This window comes from Oncorhynchus mykiss, chromosome 2, assembly GCF_013265735.2.
Source record: "Oncorhynchus mykiss isolate Arlee chromosome 2, USDA_OmykA_1.1, whole genome shotgun sequence".
NCBI lineage: Eukaryota > Metazoa > Chordata > Actinopteri > Salmoniformes > Salmonidae > Oncorhynchus > Oncorhynchus mykiss.
The window spans coordinates 88,048,329-88,072,706 of record NC_048566.1 but is presented as its reverse complement, the minus strand read 5'-3'; the positions used below and the strand labels follow the sequence as shown (position 1 = coordinate 88,072,706).

Genomic DNA, 24,378 nt, shown 5'->3' with positions numbered 1-24,378 from the left:
GGGTGTAATCACCCTGTTCCAGAAGAGCTTTCCTGCATAAAATGTGTAGTGTATTTGAGATTTCAAAAGGCCTCTGAAGTTTGTAATTTCCACTTTGAGATTTCAGACTTCTGATCTTCCCTCACAAAAATGTTTTATCAACCCCTACAAAAGAAATGTATGAATTATACGACCCTCCCAACTCCACACACTGGCATCCTAATAAGGAAACAAGAACACAAGAGAGAATACGGCAGACAGAGTGGGAGGGTCATCACAATTGACATGATCATTCACATTTCCTGATGCTGCAGGATTATTTTCCTGCTGTAGCAAACTGGCTCAAATTAATATCCTGCATGTGTAACCTCCTCAACTCCTACACTAGCTAGAGCTAGAGGGGAACCCAATCACAAATGTATACCTGCTCTTTGGAACAGACATAAGGTAAATCGATAGGAAAAGAGGTGTGTTTCAGTGTTAGATGTACTTGAGGAAAGTCCATGGTCCAGAAACTTGGCCTCATTACTGAGAGTTTGGCATCATTGTATGGATTCTTGATTGCAGCTATCTTAAGTCAAGTGATCTAGATAATAAAGCTAGGCCTGAAGTTTATGATGGAGAGAACCCTGGAGAGAACCCTGGAGAGGACCATGGAGAGAACCCTGGAGAGAACCATGGAGAGGACCATGGAGAGAACCATGGAGAGAACCCTGGAGAGAACCTTCATAATTGTTTGAAATAGTGTCTATTCTGAAATATGATAGCTGTTATAAGTATCTATTCTGAAATATGATAGCTGTTATAACTATCTATTCTGAAAGATGATAGCTGTTATACGTATCTATTCTGTAAGATGATAGCTGTTATAAGTATCTATTCTGAAAGATGATATCTGTTATAAGTATCTATTCTGAAAGATGATATCTGTTATAAGTATCTATTCTGAAAGATGATATATGTTAGAAGTATCTATTCTGACAGATGATAGCTGTTATAAGTGCATATTCTGAAAGATGATATCTGTTTAAGTATCTATTCTGAAAGATGATAGCTGTTATAAGTGTATATTCTGAAATATGATATGTGTGCACTAAATCATAGTTTGAGTAAACTTACTAGTTATTAAACCAAGAAGTACATAATGAGCGGATCAAGCTTGGAAACATATAATTGTCATGATATTGTAATGTACATATGAAGGCGTGGGAGCATAATTGTCTTTAAAATAGACAATGTATAGCTCTATGCACAGCATAGCAGGCATTGTGACATGGGCTCTCTCCCTCTAAATGGTTTCTTTCTCTAAACGTTTTCCAACATGGATATCTTACTCAGGTTTCGTTACTACATGTGGCTTGTTTGGACTGAAATACCCACAAATGTGTAGGAAGAGCAGGACAATCGTTAGCCTGAACCCAGACCTGTTTGTGCTGTATATCCTACTCTTGGTGGTTTAGCATTGGAGTGTGATTGTTCACAATTTAGCATTCATAGGTCCACTAGTTATCCAAGTACTATTGACCTTTGGGTAATATAAAATATTTTCCAAACTATAACAGCTACATTTTCAGAAGGTTCTTGTTGTATGTAAGTAATACCACAGTCTTCCTATAGTCTTCATGTAAGATAAACGTATTTTGCCCTCATATGAGATGAATGATGTCTACTTGCATGAAATAATTCTGGCTGTATGATGATCTTATGACGTTTTGTTTACCAATGTTATAGGTCCTGAATGTTGCAGCAACATACACTCATTACCATCATCAATAGCATGTTGTTTTGATAGAATTAGTTAGCAACATAAAGCTCCCACTTAGACACTATCATACTGTACAAAATTACTTTTATATTTTGACAAAATACAAGAATGCTTAAATAAATGTATACGGAAATATTTTAAATACAATTGAATTTGACTCCTCATCCATACAATAGTCTAGGCTAGCATGGAACTGAGAGAGAGAAATGAGCTCAGGTCATCAACTGTAAAGAAAAATTGTAGCTCATAAGTGAAAGACCAACTAATAGACTAACATTTAAAACTCTGTACCTATCTAGAAGTTACCAAAATCTTTACAAAATTGGCAACAGAAGACTACAAAAGGAAATTGAGGTTGTGTAATAAATGATATACAAAGGCTTTGGTCAGTTTGTACAATCAACAATGGTTAATTTGGATATGTATAGATGCAAACCTCAAAAGGCTTTAAACTCTGGCAGGCCTTGCATTTCTATGCATTGTTGCAGTGAGAGTATTCTAGTAGCACAGTCAAGTAAAACACTTAAGTACAACTATAACAAATAACTTGTACCCGATTGAATAAAATGAAATTAAAATGTGTAAAACATATAGAATATTCTGAGAAATATAAATGAAATTAACTTTATTATAGAAATTGTTCCGGGAGACTGCTAGGGAAGACAAATACTTACATTTCGACATAACAAACTGAATTATATCGAAGACACAATCTACCGTTTTTAGCTACCAAAACTCCATTTCAGCGGTTAATGCTTTCCATTTACAATGTTTCTGCCAGCAAGCTTTTGAAAAGAAAAGAATAGAGAAACAGGCGTCTCATACCCAACTGGTACCTGGAATGATACAAACTTGTTTCACCAGAGTCCACATTCTGTACACAGACTGGGAGAGCTTCTTGATATACATTGATAAAAATTATTCATGGAAGAAAATTCTTCACAAATGATCTTCTTTTCAGCAGAAGCAAGGACCAACTCAGTTTCACTGTCCATCCACGTTGTTATTTTTTCATCATGACATACAACTGGCCATATACAAATACACCAAAAATGACATAAGTTGGAAACTGAAAACAGCTAGTTTTTTCCCCCCATTTATGATGTTACACCGGGCACTTTACAGAAGTCCTTTCTCTTTTTTTCTTCTTCAAGTCTTTGTGGCCAAAGAATGATAGAGAATGGCCCAATCCCAGTACAAAATAGTCTCTTTTAGAGTATTTTCTCAGGTCTGTAATAAAATACTGCCGGACAGACAATATCCAAGGAGTCACACGTTGAAAGTCTCTACTGTAGCCTGGGCCAGTACTGGGACATGTCTGCTTCACTGCCTGGTACTTGAACAGGAACAGATACTCCAGGAGAGATGAGACCTGACACAACCAACAGAGAGCGGCGGATCAGTTCTGGCACCATATAGTCAGTACCTTCTAGTGTCTGCTCAGTAACATTCATTGAAGTTTTAGCAAACACGCCAGTATTCTCATAACAGAATTATTGTAAACAAGAATCTCCATGAAATTGACATGTTCAATATTCATTACAATTATTACAATTAATTATTTTTTTTTTACATGTGAACATCAATATTACCTATCTATCAAAATACAGTGCCTTCAGAAAGCATTCACACCCCTTGACTTTTTGCACATTTAGTTGTTTTAGAAAGTGGAATTAAAATTGATTTTATTGTATTTTTTTGTCAACAATCTACACAAAATACTATAATGTCAAAGTAGTTGTTTTTTTAACATTTGTAAAACATTTATGAAAAATAAAACACTATCTATCTCGATAACACAAGTATTCATTCGATTACAGCTATGAGTCTTTCTGGGTAAGTCTCTAAGAGCTTTCCACACCTGGATTGTGCAACATTTGCCATTATTCTTTTCAAGATTCTTCAAGCTCTGTCAAATTTGTTGTTGATCATTGCCAGACAACCATTTTCAGGTCTTGCCATAGATTTTCAAGCAGATTTAAGTCAAAACCTTAACTCGGCCACTGAGGAACATTCACTGTCTTCTTGGTAAGCAGCTCCAGTGTAGATTTGGCCTTGTGTTTAAGGTTATTGTCCTGCTGAAACGTGAATTAATCTCACAGTGTCTGGTGGAAAGCAGACTGAACCAGGTTTTCCTCTAGGATTTTGCCTGTGCTTAGCTCCATTCCATTTATTTTTTATCCTGAAAATCTCCCTAGACCTTAATGATTACAAGCATACCCATAACATGATACAGCCACCACTATGCTTGAAATGTGGAGATTGGTACTCAGTAATGTGTTGTATTGGATTTTCCCCAAATATAACACTTTGTATTCAGGACAAAACGTGAATTGCTTTACCACATTTATTGCAGTATTACTTTGGTGCCTTGCTGCGAATATTTTTTATTCTGTACATTCCACTTTGACATTATGGGGTAATGTGTGTAGGTCTGTGACCAACAAAAAAATCAAAATTTAATACATTTTTAATTCAGGTTGTAATGCATAAAAATGTGGAAAAAGTCAAGGGGTGTGAATACCTTCTGAAGGCCTACTAACATTTGCAAATGATGTTTTGTAATTTCTTGGATTTTGTTTATTTTGTCATGCATTTTTCTCTGCTTACCTGTTGAGTTGCCTCCTGAACCAGCCATTGATTGGCTGTTCATATGTGCCTGCATATGAGGAGGGGTGTACGTGTCGTAGCTCCGTCCGTTGACTGAGGGACTGGTGGGCAGCATGCAGGAGTAGGAGGTCTGGCTGGACACAGGGGCCTAAGGGGACAACACACAGGCCAGTCAGATTCACCTGCTTCTCTGTCACCTAGCAACATCTCCTACTGTATCTACTAAGGGATGGGCCACGTCAAGCATGGGAACACAAATATTGTCTATCATATTTCAGCTAGAAATTCATCATAGTATTTAATACAGCATTGCAGGTTTCAGCATTAACTTGTGTGACAAGTATGTATTTTTATTTATTTATCTATTTAACCTTTATTTAACAAGGCAAATCAGTTAACTTCTTGGTGACAGGGGTCAGTATTGAGTAGCTTGGATGAATAAGGTGCCCAGAGTAAACTTTTTCAACTCTTTGCCATTCCAATATACAGTGTAAATGGGGTCATATTGCACTTCCTAAGGATTCCACTAGATGCCAACAGTCTTTAGAACTTTGTTTCAGGCTTCTACTGTGAAGTGGGGACGAATGAGAGCTGATTGAGCCAGGTGTCTGGCAAAGTGCCACAGGCTCTAAGGCGCAGTCACGAGAGAGTTAGCACTCGTTCCATTGCTTTTCTACAGACATAGGAATTCTCCGGTTGGAACATTATTGAACATTTATGATAAAAACATCCTAAAGATTGATTCTATACTTAGGTTGACAAGTTTCTACGACCTGTAATATAATTTTTTTTACTTTTCGTCCGATGTTCGTCTGGACCTGAACGCGCGTTTGCATTTGTTTACCAAACGTGCTAACAAAAGAAGCTATTTGGACATAAATGATGGACATTATCGAACGAATCAAACATTTATCATGGAACTGGGATTCCTGGGAGTGCATTCTGATGAAGATCATCAAAGGTAAGTGAATATTTATAATGCCATTTCTGACTAATGTTGACTACACAATATGGCGGATATAGTTTTGGCTGCTTTGTTGTCTGAACGCTGTACTCAGATTATTGCATGGTTTGCTTTTTCCGTAAAGTTTTTTTGAAATCTGACACAGGGGTTGCATTAAGGAGAAGTATATCTCTAATTCCATGTATAACACTTGTATTTTCATCAACATTTATAATGAGTATTTCTGTAAATAGATGTGGCTCTCTGCACAATTACCGCATGTTTTAGAACTACTGAATGTAACGCTCCAATGTAAAGTGAGATTTTTTTAAATATAAATATGCACTTTATCGAACATAACATACATGTATTGTGTAACATGAAGTCCTATGAGTGTCATCTGATGAAGATCATCAAAGGTTATTGATTCATTTTTCTCTATTTGTGCTTTGTGTGACTCCTCTCTTTGGCTGGAAAAATGGCTGTGTTTTTCTGTGAGTTGGTGGTGACCTAACATAATTGTTTGTGGTGCTTTCGCTGTAAAGCATTTTTTAAATCAGACACTGTGGCTGGATTAATGATAATTTTATATTCAAAATGGTGTAAAATACATGTATGCTTGAGGAATTTTAATTATGAGATTTTTGTTGTTTTGAATTAGGCACCCTGCACTTTCACTGGCTGTTGGCGAGGTGGGACACTACCGTCCCACGTATCCCAGAGAGGTTTTAAGAACACATTCTTATTTACAATGATGGCCTAGGAGCAGTGGGTTTACTGCCTTATTCAAGGGCAGAACGACAGCTTTTTACCTTGTCAGCTCAAGAATTCAATCTAGCAACCTTTCGGGTTACTACTCCAACACTCTAATCACTAGGCTACCTGCCGCCGTATACTTTTTATAGGTTTTCAACATATCTTTATCATGGTCATTCATTTAGATGCTATACTAAGTAATTACAAAAACAATGCCAAAATACTGCTTTAATTATTGGATCTGACAGTGATGTACTTACTTGCATAGGCAGGTTGTTGGCCATGGTGAAGCTTGGCATAGGTGGCAGGGCACTGTATGTGTTTGTAAGGGCTGTGTCTGGTCGTCCCAACATGGATCCTGATGAGAACGACACTGCAGGGGGAGGATATAGAAAGGTATTTTAGATACCATTCTGCACCTGATTGCCAATTGTATCATTGACATGCAGGAACATAGAATGGATTGTGTGGCTCTCCTGACTCTCACATATTTGTACACTAAATGTTTGTTCTCCATTCTGATTAGGCTACAGTACTAAAATCACAAAAATAGACCCTACAGGCAATACATGACGGTGGAATGTATCTGATGTAACATAAGGTTTTGATAAAGATCACTGACTCCAACCTGGTGCTGTGGTCTGTGGGATGGGCTGGTAGACACTGGTGCTGAAACTGCTGCTGATAGGGATGTGACTGGAAGAGTTACTGGCTTGTCGTCTTTGATTCCGTAATTTCTCCTCCCTCCTCCACTTTGCCCTTCTATTTGAAAACCACACCTGAAACCACAGTCATGTTTCAAAGGTTAGTGTTGGATTTGTCTGCTGTCACTTCTGTGAATGTGGTTATCACGTCCCTACATTCAAGGTGATGTTAATGGGCACAAGGAGCGGTTGCTGTACCTGTATTCTGGCCTCTGGGAGGTCAATTTTTGCAGCAAGTCTTTCCCTTGCGAAAACATCTGGATAGTGAGTTCTTTCAAACTCTGAAACAAAAACAACATTAGTATGAACTACAAAGGAAGTCATTAAATGTGCTATACATAATATATGCCTAAAAAAATCATTCAGACTACTGTAGTTGTTGAAAAACTGATCATTTGTAGTGAATAAATTATTCTGAAAACAGTATTCTGTGGTGATATTCAAAATAAATAGACCCAGTTATGAGTCAGCCATGATGCTTTACTTTTGTGTAAAAGAGATTCATTTAGTATCACCAGCTCTTAATGAGATTACTTTGGCCGAAAGTTGGACAAGAACCTGTGACAGTGGCGGTATAATGTACCTTTCTCAAGCGCTTCTATCTGTTCTTGTGTGAACGAAGTGCGGTTCCTTTGCAATTTTCTTTTGAGCTGAAGTCTCATTTGGGTCTCATCCGAGTCTTCTCCATTCGAACTTATTGAATTAGTGTTCTCACCTCCACCGTCTGACTGTGGACAACCATCTGAAACATACAGAATCAATCAATCAATACAAGCTATCACTCCTTCTTCAGCTTCCATGCATAGCATGAGGTGCACCTGTTGGGAAGTAAATGTGATCATGTTAGAGTTTTACCCAAAACCCATCTGTGTGTAAAATATTATCTTAAAATAAGTGAAATGTTAAGACAGCTGGAAGAAGACTCTGCTTCTTCCAGCTGATATTGACTTGGTTTGACAATTCATTGCATTATTTCCACCAGATATTATTAGTTACGTCAGGCTATAGAAAAGGCTATACAATTTAGTGGGAAATTATTTATTTTGGCTTATATCTTTTATGACCATGTAACAATGCCTGTCGTGCTGAAATACAACAAAATGCGGTGGAACCTATTCAGATCCCCTGAAATGCTTTAAAATCCAAACGTTCCCTTTATAAATGTGAGCTTTTTCCACATGGATGTTTGTGCACCCTTTGAAATAACCCCCAACACTTGAATAAAAGCTATTTTTCACGACCACACAAAACCAAGAGCATAAGGGAAACTATTCAATTCACGGTCTATGGAGGGGTTGGCAAACTTTCGTGGGCAGAATTTTGAGGACACAATTGGAGAAGGCAACAAAGGGATTCTCTCGAGGCACTCAGTACCCTTCATTGTAGCTGGAGGATTCCAGTCAACAGACTTTTCAGCTTAGTATGTTAACCTTTATGCACTGCTATCATTAATCACTGTCTCCTAGGATGCCCTGTTCAACACCAGTTAGGATTTATACCTTCTTTAGGCCATAGAAGAAAATCACCCAGCACATACTGAATGAGACATCACTTGCTCAGCCCCTGTTTGTTAGAGCTACATAAAGGGGACAGGGAAACCAACAGTGAGTTACGGGGGCCTCAGTGAGTGGCGTTGTTAAACACTTTATTCAGCATCCCTTTGCTCCATTACATTATGTCTATGTAGCAAGATGATATAGACTGGTTATGTAGACCTAGATAAATCTGCTTTGACAGTTTATTGTGTAGGCGATTACCATTTTACGTTTCGTGTGATTTTTTCTACATGCCCGGGCAGGTTGCTCAGTATAGTCATAAACTGTATTCGTAAGGAATATAAGGAATATAATCTTGATATATATATTTTTTTAAAACACACATCAGCAGTGACCCATCATCATATGTGGGTATCTTATTCACTCTGCGTTGACGTTATGTGTATGTCTTTCTGACAGATTTGTAGTTTCAAAACCAAATGCATTATTCAGAACCAGGTGTAAACATACGCAACGATTAAGTTATCCCCTTTATATGTCTCTCCAAAAAGAAAGTTTATCAGTGGCCAGTGCGCTATAGTTTTGTAGCTAATCTGTCAAAAGGAGTGAATATGCTTCCTATTATCCCTCAGCCAGATCAACTGTCGCTAGATCAACTGTCGGATTTGTTTTCATTAATGAAAGACGCTGGGAAATATACCGTTCCATAGTATCACTTGTCGCAATCAGTGAGGCGTAAAACAAGCCAAAATATAGAGAACCTTAAAAAGAAACTTAAAACATTCTGGGACCCCCTGAAAGAGAAAGTGCTTAAACCCTATAGACAGCTTTAGTCCTCTAGAAAGAAAAATAAGATCAGAAAAACTGTCACGTTGATCCCTAAAAACACGAAATAGCTAGGGAGAGCTTTTACCCTCTCCTTGTGAAAGAGTTCTCTCTTTTTAGGCCCTGTCACTCTGATGAATTCGTTATTTTATTCACTGTTGCATGGCGTTTATCAGATTGAGACCATATTTGTCCCCCTCTGAGACCTCACCCAACCGCATGCTTCCAGAGTAATGGATTCTTAATGCCCTTGAAATCGCACTCCACGCAAGTATAGACACTTATGGCAGAACATAAGTGAACATATGATGTTGGTATAGCTGGTTGTGTTGTTTACACACACATTTTGAATAGACAGGATAAAAGAGATACATTTGAAGTACAAACAACAACAGCGTTATTATTCAAATATAATAATATTAGCCTATATCATTGTGATAAGATTATATAGCTTTAGATTATATACTTAATACTATTATGATACTATTATAATAACAGTAGTGCCTAGTTAATAATAATAATAATAATAATAATAACAAAAAATAAAATAAAATAAATATATATATATTATTGCTAATAAAAAATAGGCTACCATTTGTTACTCATGACACTTGGTCACCTGCCATCATCACCTGTCATCATCGCCTGTCATCATCGCCTGTCATCATCACCTGTCATCATCACTTGTCATCATCACCTGTCATCATCACCTTTCATCGTCACCTTTCATCTTCACCTTTCATCCACCTTAATGTAATTGTTGGGGTTACTTCATTCTACCAAGAGCTCCAAAGCCAACAGGACTTTAAGAGTTGGAAAAAAAAATTATCGTGAATTTTTTTTAAATGTAGGCCCATCAAAGCAATTCTCGAGACAGAAATAGTTGCCAACAACAACAAAAAACTGCAGATATTATGAGGGAGAAAACACGTTTATTTGTATATCTATCGTGTCCATACTTTATTGTTTAGTTCTCTTAAAACTGACGTGTCTAATTGGCAAGTGATGCCATATCGTGTCCAGAGGTCTCCAGTGGAACATTTCTACAGCTGTCTCCTCAAACTAGACGCTTATTCATGTCGCCTTAATGAGAAACAAAACGTTCTCTAATGAGCAATTACATAGCGACAGACCTGTTCCCATAACAAATTCTTGCGTGTGACAGAAACATCCTTTGTACAGATATTCCGCACACAGCTTCAGATATTTTTCATCCTCGGTCAATGCAAAATATAGTAGGCCTATAGGCCTAGGAATGGATCAATCGTGCAGACTAAATCATGAAGACTAAATTGTGAAGTTACAACCATATTGTAAAAAAGTTGATAGAAAAACATGTCAAGAATTTGCAATGTAATAACTAGTCGAATCAACCAAGTAATCTGTGAATCTCAACAAGCTCTCACATCAGAATTAGACGTTCATCTATGCTTCCCAAAAGTGTTTGGTTACTTCTCTGCATCTAGACCAGCAAATTAATTATAGTTCCATGCATAAGTCAGATAAGTCTAATGAACCAGATGCGTTAGTGATAAACAATATCAGCTGAACTCAAAGATTTTCGAATTTTTCAAAGATGTTCGATATTCCCATGTTACTTTAAACAATGTAGCAATAATTAACCTAATAATGTTGTGACAGGATAAAATAAAAATGAAATATTATTGTTTATCTTGGTAATAACACTATTGTAATAATATAGACATAATACAATCATACAGCCTACGATACTACTACTACTAATAATAATAATAATAGTAATTAATCGTTATAAAAACAACATAATAAAGACACCTGCACTTCACTCGTCCAATCCAGTATCTTACCTGGGTTGGGCTGTCCTGGCACAGAGGTTCCGGGGTACCAGCCCGGGCGGGTCCCCCACGTCCCAGTCTGACCGTTCAGCATTCTCAACTTCTCATACATGCCATCTGCGCCCATCTGTTGCTTCTCGCTAGCCAGGTTGCGCAGTACTCTGTTTATCGACGACACCTGAAAGACAAATCCAAAATCCTTCACATTAATTAAACGTGCTTGGCGCTTGTTTCCCTTGTTGTGATGGCACATTGGCTTGCAAGTGATCTGTCACATAAGTGCATGCATACCCTCACATTCACAATATGTATTTGGATAAGAAAATCGCTATCGAAATGGGAGATTAACAAAATATCAATTGCATTTTCAATTTGTGTAATTATTCTGAAACAGGTGCATAATCATAACCAATATGGAGGTCAGTTGTTCATGGTAATTTTTTAAGCGTATAGGCCTATAAAAATAACTTACACTCAATGAACTTACACTGGGTATATTATCGTTTGTGCAGACCCCCTCGGATAGCAGTCTGTCACGAATTTCCCACGCGAAGATTGACGGGCACTCCCTCTTGTATACTGCAATTTTTCCGACCACCTCGGGAGTTGCTACTCTTGGTTTGCTACCCCCGATCGCCCTTGGTCTGATGGAGCCGGTTTCATAGTATCTGCCCAGAATCTTACTCACACAGCCGTTTGACACCTAAATAGAAAACAATAGACACAAATCACATACATTATTTAAGACTAATGTGAAATATATGTTTATACTACAAACATTGTTACGCTTACGTTTTCATTGTCCAGCACTTGAACTTTTGCATCACCATGGGTCTATAACACAAGAAATATACCTTGAATGGTACGGTAATTTAATTTGCACTGGATCACGGCATCTACTTTGGATGGTTGTGTTTGCAGGTTGTATCCTAACATATCCTGGTATCACCACAAACCATAATTCATTGCTACAATGAAGTAGCCTATTTATTCGTGCGTAATATTATATTTTCAAAACTGCAACTTAAAATGGTTTGAACTGACAATAGTTGGACGTGCATTGAGTTGGTCTATATTCTAAATAAAAATCACGCATTAGGAATCTTATTCTAAAGCGTTTTACTGATGCAGACAGAGAGAAGAATGCAGTGTTATCACCTGCAGAATCCTGGATATATCGCACGGCCGCGCGCCACTGTGAGCAAGCTCGACTATTTTCTGTCTGGTGGTGTCGGGCAGGGGTCTGCCGTTGACGAACACTCCGCCAAGCTGATTCACTCCGCTGTGACCTGGGCAGAGACAGGGGATGCACTCTCTTTAGTTAAGCCATTAATCAAGAGATGTGATTAAAAAAATCAGCAGCCTCTTCAATACAGATGTCTCCGATGCAAGCGTTTAGATGTTAACTATGCAAAATAAAAGTTAGCAAACAGAACAGGAGACAAGAAACTAAACTGGACGTTCAGCACCAAACATCGGGAAAATCACGCTGGAATTTGAAGTCTGTAATCATTGCCATTGTTCATCTGTCATATCCTCTAAATGCTTTCCGATGTCATTATTTTCTACATTATTGTTCTAATCACACGAGCAGAACATTGATTAGCGGTGTGGTATGATCTCGACCAAAACATCTCCAGCCCACTGATCCGAGATTTGTGCATCTTTGCAAAGCTTTAAGATCAAATAGCGTAATGGCATTTGCGGCGCAGCATTTTAAGGTAGTAATTACAGTATAATTTCAAGACTTAAAAACAAATCGTCACCTAATCCAACTTTATATCAACTTGATATTACACCAGCTAAAACACCATAAACGCAAATTTAAACAGGTTTCATGCGAGTTCATTATAGCAATATCCAGTTTAGGATAGCCCAGAAAACCAAACCAAACCTGAAGTCCAATAGAAAAGCAGCCTCCTTGTATCCGCCTACGTCTGCTCTAGTTGTCCGCTCCCTTCCCTTCGAAGCCTCCCGTTAAATTGACTCCAAGAGCACAAGCTCCTTAGCAATAAATAAGCTCCAAATATAGAAGAGGGGGAAAATATGATGAGCCTGGCTGACATTTGTCTTTAGAGTAAAGCTAGCTACACGTCAAGTTTGATGTTAATTTCTGGAAATAGGCGGAAGTCGCCCTGGATCATGCATGGAAGGCTAATTGAAAAGATCAGTTGGAGCACTTGTGGCAGGCATGTCACTTTATGACACTGCTCTGCTTTTGAAAATGGCATCGTCACGACAAATAGTAGCATGATAAAACGACCCTTTCTGTCTGCATTTGGATATCACTCAGACTAAATTGGACTCTACTCATTTACCCTTCAAGGGAAGCTTCATTTTATGGTAGCCAAGGGGCTGTGCGCGGGCACGAGGATGGGAGCGCGCGTCGCTCTTAATATATCAAAAGTGACAACCTTTTTTTTTCAAGCGACAAACCATATTTGTTATTATGAGTGCTGTAGATGTTTGCACTCTCTCTTGTTTTATATATGTACTGTTATTGTTTTCAAATAATAATTAAATAAGCCCTACATCAATTATAACATTACATTAGGCCTTAAAAAATAAAATTACACCTGCTTGTGAATTTGTTGTCTACTAATTTGTGAATTTAGCACAATGCTAAATTCACAAATTCTAGCCCAAACCAGGGCGTAAATACAGGCTATTCGCCCAGGAGAAGACTGCTGTAAGAGCAAATCCATCGCTATGTTGAGGTTAATTCCAGGATTAGATAAAATCAATTGTGTTTGTGCATTTGATAGTCCAGCAGGGAAAAGCATATTGAAGATTTATTGGCTTTGAACGCGCCTCCCGTATAGGCCTAGTGCTCATATAAATTCACTTGATCACTGCCACACAGAGATAAGAATATCCAATCTAACTTTCACTCGAAAGGTTAAATCTCAATCATTAAATAATTCCCCACGGCGAGTGGTGTCGATCTCGCCTGGTGGCAATGATTATGCGCCTTGTATTCTATTGCAAGTCAATTAATAGGAAAACATATGGCGTCAATTTGGACGCTCAGTTCCATATACACCCAGGAGTTATTAGCACAAAGCCTGCAGAGCCAGCCGCGACCTTTAGACAAACTGAAGGCCTCACCCGAATCATATCTGCTCAGTATTTCGCTCAAGAGATCACCACAGTCCATTGCCATCACAATGTAAAAATGTAACATGAGATAAATGAAGGCATAGTTCTATGCAATCTTGATGACAGGATAATACATAGCCCTAATATTTTGGTAGCCAGTAGGTCCATTTAAAAAGTAAGGACAGAGACAATGTACATTTTGATGCCGATTTTTTTTTTCATGCAAAGAAAAAACGAGTATATTGCAATTATTTGAAGACCTCCGTTTTCTTTTCAAACGTGAGAGGGAATATGGGACTTCACATCACCGTTCAATTATTGAATATGGCCTACTTAAACTGACCTAGATTCAAATGCTTTGTTTGGTTGGAGGTCTTTCAAGTGTATGCGTCACATCTTCCCTCTGATCCTACGTCTATAACTTGTTAAATTTAGGTCTGATATTAAAAAAAATATACATGAAGTGCAAGGCTAAGCCAAGACAATATAATGTATTGGCATAAATATGAAAGCACACTACAGCACAAACGTGTCGTTGATTTTAAGAGAATGAGAGTAAGCCATTCCACACACCTTCGTTATAGTCATACACCTCTTGTCCAGCATTAAAAAAGAAAATATATGTATTTTATTGTCACTCTGTCAATGAGGATGAATTATGAATTACTGAATAGCATCTCAAATATGTAAATACTCGTTTATAGTCCCAATGTGTTCATAAAAAAATACTCTGAAAGTCTCATCAAAGCATTACCCCTCACACTGTGGTTATACAGAACGAATAACATTTTCATAAACATGACATATTCTCCACGAGATGCATGCAATGTCCATTGGTGCATATATAATGGACAATGTGAATTGGCACACCCCAACTGGCGTTTCTGAAATGTTATTTTATCATATTTCTTTCTTTCTTTCTTTCTTTCTTTCTATTGGTGTTGTATTATTATTGTGTAGGCCTATACGTGACAACACAGCTTATTTGGAAGTTGTATGTAATTAGACAATAAATACAACCATCGAGGCCTTCTACTTCCTGCTAGCCTCTTCTCTGATAGTTCGTGATAGTGCAGGTGCAGATATTGGGTATATTTCAGTTGTTACACGTACAGGTTAATAGAAGCATACTAGTCAAAGTCCACTGATACAAATACAACTGTGTGGATCAAAATAATGAGAATGAGCATATATAAAACATTCCTAATTCAGAAAATGTAAACATGTCGAAAAATCTTGGCCTTATTCTACACAAACATGCAAACTAACATATGCAGCATAAATGTTATGTGCCACATGTTTCTTTACAGCTCAGTGTATATAGTTACTCTGAAAAAAACATTCACTTACTGTTTTGCATCATGGACGCGACGCCAGATTCCCACGTGGCCCGGTTATAGTATTCTATTAGTCATGGGGAAAGAATAGCAATGATTAGTATTGCTAATAATATTACAATACTCAGGATACATACACATCGCAGACATTGATTTGGTGCAATTAGACAATTACGGTGGGAACTATATCACTCATGAATACCTCAGGGTGCATTAGGCTATTTATTCATTGATATTTCATCATATGAGAGCATAATATCGTTTGTTGTTCTATAGATTTTTGAATATATATATATATTCCGTGTTTAAACTTGCCTGGAAACAGTGTGGACTGTCCGCTTAAAACAATTTAAAGAATCTCTCATCTGCTTCTCACTAGTTAATATATTCTCCCTATGGACAAAGCAAAACAATTTATTAGTAGGCACCTGAGCTTTCGTTTTTATTAAGTCAGACTTACTGGAATATTTTCTAAATCATTTCATGAGATAAATAGCATTGCAGTAATTTTAGAAAACGTTAAATAGTTTATTATCAGCTTTTGAGTGTATTTTAGGTGTATTGAGAGTAAGCTGGCTACCTTTAGGAAATAATGTTAAGGAATTTTGAATTAATCTGCATATTAAGAGCTCAAATATTACTGTTATTATATTGTCCGTGAAAACTTTAGTCAGTAATATAGGTTTAAGATGTCTTTATATGTAGTCGTCTAGTGACACACGCTGTCTACCTCGCTTGGCTGCTTTGGAAAGTGACATCGGGAGGGGGTGAAGGCTCTCCAACAAAGCCTGCAGAATTTCAACAATGGCGTCCTTTCTGCTTCTACACCAGAACCCAGAGAGCATAACTCAAGCTCACTAACTAGCTACACAGCCTCGAACTAAACGTACCAACAACTCTCAGGAATACAAAGAGCTGTAGGGAGCAACCCCCTCCCACTGCAACCATGCCCAGCACAACACCCTCTCACAACGCCACAGTTACACTGCTGCTTGCCGTGACCCGGTGCCCATATCCCTCTGCTTTTTTGTTTGTCTCGATTTGGAAAATAGAAACGCAATTTCTTGTTTTAAATATCTGGAGGTAATTCTGTTGCTGGTGTGTGTCGTTAGGATTGTAAAAAAATATACAACAGCTCAGTGGGGTGCTCAATTGGAAAAAGACAATTGCCATAAAGAGCCCATTCAAAACATTTGCCGAAAAGGAGGCCACTAAGGAAATAGTCCACGCTTTGATTTTCTCCCTTTTTATCTTCTCCTTCTCCAAGCAATGGACTGACCGTGTGTGTATTTACAGTGTGCAGCCACAAATAAATAGCCTATAGCTTACATCCAAGCATAGAGCCAAGCTGCTATTCATGTGTATGAAGATATTCTAAAGAAGCTGTAAATTCAACGAACTCGTCATCATAACTCATCATTTATAATCATTTTCTAAAATAAAGTTAGGAAAATGAAATGCACTATTAGTTCACTGATTATATGCGTTTATAATTAGACAGGTGTAGCTACAAAGCATGTATTTGATTTTTCTCATTCTCTCTTCTAATTATTTTCAAATGCAATAATGCAATGGGCAAATGGGGAAGAGCAAAGTAAAGGGTCTCGAGTTTATTTTGATTGTATGTGTAAAATAATCCATTAACCTTTAATCATTCAACTCATTTGATATAGAAATGAATTAAGCATAAACTTAACCCGGAAGCAGTCTATTTGTAAACCACACTTTTTCATGTCATGAGGTGTCAATAATTAGCTTATTGTGCAAGTCTAACTTGAATTGTATAATTTATTTGATGCCGTGTGTAAAAGAGGAAGGCCTCATCTGCATTTTGCCCGTTTTAATTCACAACTACAACCATTTTAATTGAACATGCATCTTCAGACTTGTAAGACCTATATTATTCCTGATTATTCCCTTCATTTATATGCAGAAAAACTCCATAAATGAACAATGTCCTGGCAGGAAGTTGAACACAGTAACATTTGATATATCTACCACTATATATAGCTTCCATATATTTTGCTAACTACAGCAATATCGTACTGGGAGAGTCAAATGCATAATGCACAGCCTAATGTTATAAATAATATTAGGTAACTAACCACTAATATAAACAATGGTTTTGAAGTTGTGATTTTTCTGTATTGTCTTATATTTGTAGTACGTAAAACGTAACTATGCACTTATTCTAATCATTATTACCTTGTGTGGAGAAATAGCTATAATAGACTAATCTATTTGAGTTTATTTCTGAATTATTTTCACATATATATCCTGCATGTTAAAAACATTACTATTTGAGTTCAGTAAGTATAATACTTAAATTGTCATTGAATAGAGGAAAATGTATCCTGAAAATGAATAAACATTTGCCAAACTTAGGAAAAAGTTAAAAGAACATTTTTTGTGATGGCGCCCGGGTGAGGCCGACTGTATGATTCAACTTGACACCCTTGATCATCGCATCATCACGTCCCCATTCTTTGGACTGATCATTGTCTTGGCCTGACTTTTTACTCTTCCCTGTCATACATAAGCATTAAGATAACTGCAAGCACCGACGGAATAAAAGCATAAGCACAGCATAAATACATAGGGAGGAACCTAAATGTTCAAATTAGGCTGCCACTAGTCTGCGTACCAAAGTTCCTTTGTTAAATGATCAGCACTAAAAACTTTTGAGCCGTTCGGACTCTTCCTAAATTACAAAAACTTAAACGTTATTAACTTGTAGTTTAATTAGCATTTCCAACACTTAACCTACTTTTTGATGTTTCACTCTAAAATGGTGTAATGTGTACGCTATAGGCTATACGAGTGAATAATGTGTGTTGAAATGTAGGCTAGGTACAAAGTGCCAAGAAATCAGAGCTTACCTTTTTGAGGCATCCTGTGTACACTGCAGCCAAAGCCCCTGTTGATAAGTCTGAGCACAAATGAGACAGAGCCACAGTGCTGTATAGCCCCTGCGAAGAGTTTGTCTTGTATATATGTTCCAAGTGATCTTGAATAGAGATGGAAATCCCTGCGAAGGAAGCAGAGATTGACAATAAAATGGGTTGTCAGGGCAGCGCGAGACTGAAAATGTGCGCTCGTGAGTTGGTGAGAGAGAGAGAGAGAGAGGGAGAGAGAGAGAGAGAGAGGGTAGCGCAGAGCAGCGCACCTATGCTGATTGGTGATGGTACAAGTGTATTAATGTATGTGTTCCTGGTCTGTGCCTCGCCTCCACTCCTCTTCAGTGCCGATTAGCAGTGCCTGACCTCTGTCATCATCTTCCAGCGAAACACTTCCTCCTACTCCGCCGTGCAGAGCGGGAAACGGGGCAGAGCCAGTGCTAGCTTTTCAAACCTACTAATAACTCTGCACATGCAAATTCACTTCTCCCTCTCTAACATACACACACACGCACGCATACACGCACGCACGCACACGCATACACACACGCACACGCACACGCACATTCTCACACACACACACACATACACACACACACACACACACACACACACACACACACACACACACACACACACACACACACACACACACAGACACACAGACACATATACACACTGAAAATGTCCTTTAGAAATGCTATTGGATGCTATTGAAGGCTAACCATTGGATAAGGAACGGCAAGTGCAACTCACAGGGCTCCACCATCGTGGAACGCAGACAAGCTTTCCTACACTAACGATGAACCTGAAGTTATACATGGACATACACGGTGCGCGCCGACCTCAAATTGATCAACATTAACAATTTGCAGTCCATCTTTATCGTTTACACTGATAATCCACTGATAAAGACCAACAAAGCACCACTTTACTAATTTAGCCTACATAAATTGATAGCTTATCTATTTGTAATATTAACATTTATATATATATATATATATATATATATATATATATATATATATATATATATATATATATATATATATATATATATATATATATATCTAAAGGCTGAATTGAAATTAAATTGAATTATCTGGCTATCACTTCTGAAAGCGATCTTTACGCAGCAGCCAGAAGTGCAGTGTCATAATTGCAAACTTTCTGCACTTGTCGCTGTTGATTATGACATCACATGGTAGATTTGGTTGTTAAGACCAAAATTACAAACAATATCTATGGACTAAATTAATATAATAGCGAGAACGATAATCTTACTTCATTTTCAATGGACCAAATGATAGCCAAGACGCAGCGTCCAAGCTTCTATAGGACAGATAACACAGGACGTAAATATAAGCAAATTACTTTGCAGTCATGACCACACAGCAGACCTACATTTGTTGAATGCCTGGCCATTAACGCACACCATACACTCCAAATCAACCCCTCCGTTCCTGCATTTGACTTTACACTTAGAGCACCAGTCTCGGCTATGGGTGTTCCCATCATTTATTCAAATGGAATAGATTCCGGGTCGTGGGATAAGAAACAGGGGGGGGGGGGGGGGGCTATGGCATGGCGGGGTAACCTACAAGAGGGGAGAAAAGTGTCGGGAGACGCAGAGCATAAAATGAAGTCGTGGATGCATACACTTGACTTCCTTTGACATGTGAAAAGTGCTAAAAGTCAGAGCTCATCAATAAACTGAATAAGTCCTGACAACCATTGCATTCCCAACTAAAGTACAATGAGAAGACAAACGACACTGCCAAAGAGTTTGCATCGCAATGAAAGGGCGGCTAGGATAATGAGCTGCCGCGACCGTCATGCACTGTCATCTCGAGTCCCGTGGTGAAACTCTGTCACTTCCTAATATTTGCACAAAACTTTAATTCCACTCCTCTACAATCCTTGCTGCAAATTCTTATGACGTGGACGGTTTACTGTTGCCTACACACTGTTTTTGCAGTGCGCAGAAGTGCTAACGAAGTTAGGCTACCAATGTGGCTATTTTTTTTATTCCAAGGAACGCTGCTGTCATACGTGGAATATATAGTTAGACGCAGTAAAGTAGGCTATATGTGTCTTAGAATCAGGAATAAAATAGCAAATTATTCTAATTACATTATTTGTATAAGAGCAATATTATTTATCTGTAGGCTGCATAAACTATATGCCACCCTTACAATGGGGTTGTATTGCTTAAGGTTTCTGTGTAGTAAAATATTGGTTAATAGTATGTCAAAACCAAAGATTTTTACGATGGCTTTTAAAAAAACTTGTGCTCCCGAGTGGCACAGCGGTCTAAGGCCCTGCATCGCAGTGCTAGAGGTGTCACTACAGACCCTGGTACGATTCCAGGCTGTATCACATCCGGCCGTGATTGGGATACCTATAGTGCGGCGCACAATTGCCCCAGCGGGTTAGGGTTTGTTCGGGGTAGGCCGTCATTGTAAATAAGAATTTGTTCTTAACTGACTTGCCTGGTTAAATAAATACTAACGTTTGAATATGATATCTGATTAAGCTTTTTGAGCATGCACAGCATAGGCCAAACATTTTATGCATGCAAATAAACAAAACATGACACTGTCAACGCATGTTGAAAATGTAGTTATACTTGCTTTGATGCACATCAATGGGCGAAATACATCATTACAAGTTTACCCCAAAACCAGGCTAAAAAAACTCCGTCTTTCATGTCCATAAACCCACTGAAAACCACTGCTAACAACATTTGTTATATTGTAATGTACAAACCACAATTCCTTCTGCTTCACTCCATTCAATGAGAAGATCCCAGATCAAGCTGTTGAAACAATGCTCAACAATAGCACCTATGGATCATTTCATTCTTTTGAAAGATGTAATCCGCCTTGTTGTTTTCTTGTGGTTGAGTTATCGTGTTACTTGACTCCAGAACACATTTCTCGAAATCAACAAGTGAAAAACAACAACATTTAAAATGTAAATCCATTCATTGGAACAACTCAGGAAACATTCACGAGTTGCAATTGCTATGTGGAAAACTATCAATTAGCGCAGTTTTGGATTAGCACAAAGTACTTTCTCAGACCATGGGAAAATACTGTAATCTTCTCGCTCTTTTCCCCTCCGGCAAAGAGTGGTTTTTGAGCACCCCCTAAAAGTTTTTACCCCCCCCCTCAAAACATCATAAGAGGAGGTGGCACTGAATGTGGCTGACGTCATCATTGAAAACAGGACAGAGAGAGAGAGAGAGAGAGAGAGAGAGAGAGAAGTATCAGCCGAAGCTAATAAAGTGGGTTGATACAGCCATTGATTTATAAGAAGTTATGGACAGGATGGCTGTGGGGAACGTGAGGTTTATTATTATATTCAACAGCTAACTAGTAGTCTAGCACTTGATATTGGAGTATCACAGCTAACAAATTATAAATTGCTGCTAGGCTATACTTGACATAAATTATCTACTGCTGAATTAATACATGTTTTGTCATATAGGTCTAACCATTAACTCCTGTATGGAGGGGGTAGTAACCTGTTTTGCTATGGCTATACCTGCAGGCATATGTGTTTATTAATTGTGATGCAGGCCCATCTTCCGAATGTAAAGTGCAACTAAAGATCTTGACATATTTCATGAAATGGTTCATTGCCAGATTATTTACTTCCTGACAGCAGCATAAACATATTGCTCTATAAATGCCCCTAAATAGGAAGGTGTGGAAATTGTTCAATTTAGTCACGAGGTAAACTGCAGTCTACATACAATACACTCACGGACGTGTTGTCATACTCACATGCTTTTAACAATTTAAAAGGGCATACAACTAGAACAATAGCCTACGGTTATATCAACTCTAAAACCTAATAACACACGAAACACAACAATAATTATTATCATTTGTATTATTTATATTATTAGCCTAAGCATTAAACATGCTTACGTAAAACTGTATTTGGATTAAATCCATCAAAGGCTATGTTTACATTTCTTAAATCCATTGTCTAGCTTGTTTAACTTTTTAAGCAATCTGGACAACATTCCCCTACTTACTATCACGTGAAGACTTACCTCGGGTTCAATAAACATGTTTCCTCGAAGCTCAATGGGAACACTTATGCAAAGGGAAAATATGTTTGCAGACGGCTTTGCTGAATAGTAAGGATTCATATATCCTAGCCACCAAGCCAGGAACGCAATATAAAGCGTAATGGCTGACAGATAAATATTTTTAAAGTCCTACCTGGAAGAACGTAAAGATCCTTGTGTTTCCAGTCAGTGTTGATCATCATAAAACAGAAGAAAGAATGTATAGAATGTGACATTTAGAGTCCATGGTTTTCATGTATTGAGTTGCAGGTCTGTTTCCAAGTCGATGATCATATAAAATGACCCTGTCGCTTCTACCACCAACTTTTCCATAATATCATCCACAACTTGGCAGTGATTGGCCGCAGTGACGCTACACGTCACTTTGGACACCACTTATCACTCTGCTAACTAGGAAGTCGCGGGAGATGTCCAAACCCACTTGTGCATTACGCTTATGCTCATGCAATATATGCCAGCCTATACAATTTTTTATGAGAATAACCACTCGTATGCCAATCAAACAGAATGCATTGATGAGCTAATGTCCTATTTATCTCCGATTTTCATCTATTTAGTCACTTTCTAGCTGATTTGGTTGATGTAGCCTAAGTCGTGTGTATTGTGATCGGTGTCAAGTTCGAATAGTCATAATTTCTGATGCATTGTGTTCAGTGTCAAGTTCGAATAGTCATAATTTCTGATGCATTGTGTTCAGTGTCAAGTTCGAATAGTCATCATTTCTGATGCATTGTGTTCAGAGTGTCAAGTTCGAATAGTCATAATTTCTGATGCATTGTGTTCAGAGTGTCAAGTTCGAATAGTCATAATTTCTGATGAATTGTGTTCAGTGTCAAGTTAGAATAGTCATAATTTCTGCCTAGCGGTTAGAGCGTTGGGTCAATAACTGAAAGTTTGCTGGCTTGAATCCCTGAGCTGACAAGGTACAATAATTATGTATTTTTGCTCCTGAGCAAGGCAGTTAACGCCGTGGATGTCGATTAAAGCAGCCCCCGCACCTCTCTGATTCAGAGGGTTTGGGTTAAATGGAGAAGACACATTTTAGTTGTACAACTGACTAGGCTTTCCCCTAATGTCTGATGCGTTGTGTTCAGTGTCAAGTTAAAATAGTCATAATTTCTGATGCATTGTGTTCAGAGTGTCGAGTTATTTTTGGATGTAAGTTACAGCCCTCTGCAGCCTAAACAAGAGCAGTACAGAAAATAGCCTAAAACAAAGTAGGATATTGACACCAATTAAGCTTAAACGTTTGACTGACTGGTTCATTATTTGGTAAACTAGGTCTTAGCCTGGACTAATGTTGTGCTCTTTGAAATAGTATGTCTCATTCAGCTAACGGAGGCCATGTCAAGAAAACATGAACATATTCAACGGAAGTGGGCTATTGCTTCTTAACATCTAGCCTACAGGACATTTTGCTACCTCTAATAATGTAATGCAGCTTAGTTTGTCTTGTCTCGACAAACCTAACGAAATGAACATAGGTCAAATAATTGTCTTTCTGACCTCTTGGAGATATGGGGACCACAAGTCATCAATGTTATTAACCCAACACAATAAGGTTCGCGTGCACAATACACAAATAGCCTAAAGCGCGAAAAATACATGCAAAATGATATATTTCTTTAAAATCATGGAAGAGCGGTGAGGTATATGGTAGAGTTTGGTTGATTGTTTAGTGGCGACACCATTAAGGTACTGTGTGAAATCTTCTCTAGCTCACTGCTGGAAACCACACGGCTTCGGCCCGCTTATCAGGTTGTCAATAAAAGGAGATGGGACGCTAAAGCCGGTCCAGGTGCTGTCTTTCCCTCTCTCTGCTAGCCCCCTTTCCAGAACCCGATCAGGCGGAAACTTAAATCTGGCCAGCCAGCCTTCCTTACTCATCTTGGCCCTCTGTTGTGTGTGTGTGTGTGTGTGTGTGTGTGTGTGTTTGTGTGCTCGTGCGTGTGATTTCTACGTATTTTCTACGAAACATAAAATAATAATAATAATAATGTTAATACAAATAATAATATGTTGTAATCATATGTTATAATAATTGTTAT

General features: G+C 38.1%; 1 protein-coding gene across 19 annotated transcripts; it reads right to left on the bottom strand.

Annotated features, from left to right (window-relative positions):
* Nucleotides 1-1,811: 1,811 nt before the first annotated feature.
* On the bottom strand, nucleotides 1,812-22,609 carry LOC110498955 (paired box protein Pax-6-like). 19 transcript variants are annotated; one of them, XM_021575793.2, is made up of 15 exons: nucleotides 18,495-18,798; nucleotides 18,208-18,356; nucleotides 15,644-15,721; nucleotides 15,342-15,395; nucleotides 14,565-14,585; nucleotides 12,051-12,181; nucleotides 11,685-11,726; nucleotides 11,365-11,595; nucleotides 10,905-11,070; nucleotides 7,341-7,499; nucleotides 6,956-7,038; nucleotides 6,676-6,832; nucleotides 6,314-6,426; nucleotides 4,355-4,502; nucleotides 1,812-3,116 (listed from the first exon to the last, which is right to left on the bottom strand). In XM_021575793.2, exons 4-15 carry the CDS (start codon nucleotides 15,352-15,354, stop codon nucleotides 3,031-3,033), a joined length of 1,350 nt encoding a protein of 449 aa, XP_021431468.1. In that variant the 5' UTR covers nucleotides 15,355-15,395; nucleotides 15,644-15,721; nucleotides 18,208-18,356; nucleotides 18,495-18,798; the 3' UTR covers nucleotides 1,812-3,030. The 19 variants fall into 19 exon arrangements, with proteins under 19 accessions (XP_021431468.1, XP_021431379.1, XP_021431388.1 ...); XM_021575704.2 differs by lacking the exons at nucleotides 15,644-15,721; nucleotides 18,495-18,798 and adding an exon at nucleotides 22,464-22,609; XM_021575713.2 differs by lacking the exons at nucleotides 15,644-15,721; nucleotides 18,495-18,798 and adding an exon at nucleotides 20,995-21,353.
* Nucleotides 22,610-24,378: the final 1,769 nt, after the last annotated feature.

What these genes read in the sequence shown, in the direction of transcription:
- LOC110498955 (XM_036958395.1), bottom strand. An exon ending in AAGTGCTGGACAATGAAAAC is followed by an intron (nt 11,596 to 11,684) that starts GTAAGCGTAACA and finishes TTTTCTATTTAG; the next exon opens with GTGTCAAACGGCTGTGTGAG. An exon ending in GACCACAGCACCAGGTTGGA is followed by an intron (nt 6,427 to 6,675) that starts GTCAGTGATCTT and finishes CTCCCCCTGCAG; the next exon opens with TGTCGTTCTCATCAGGATCC.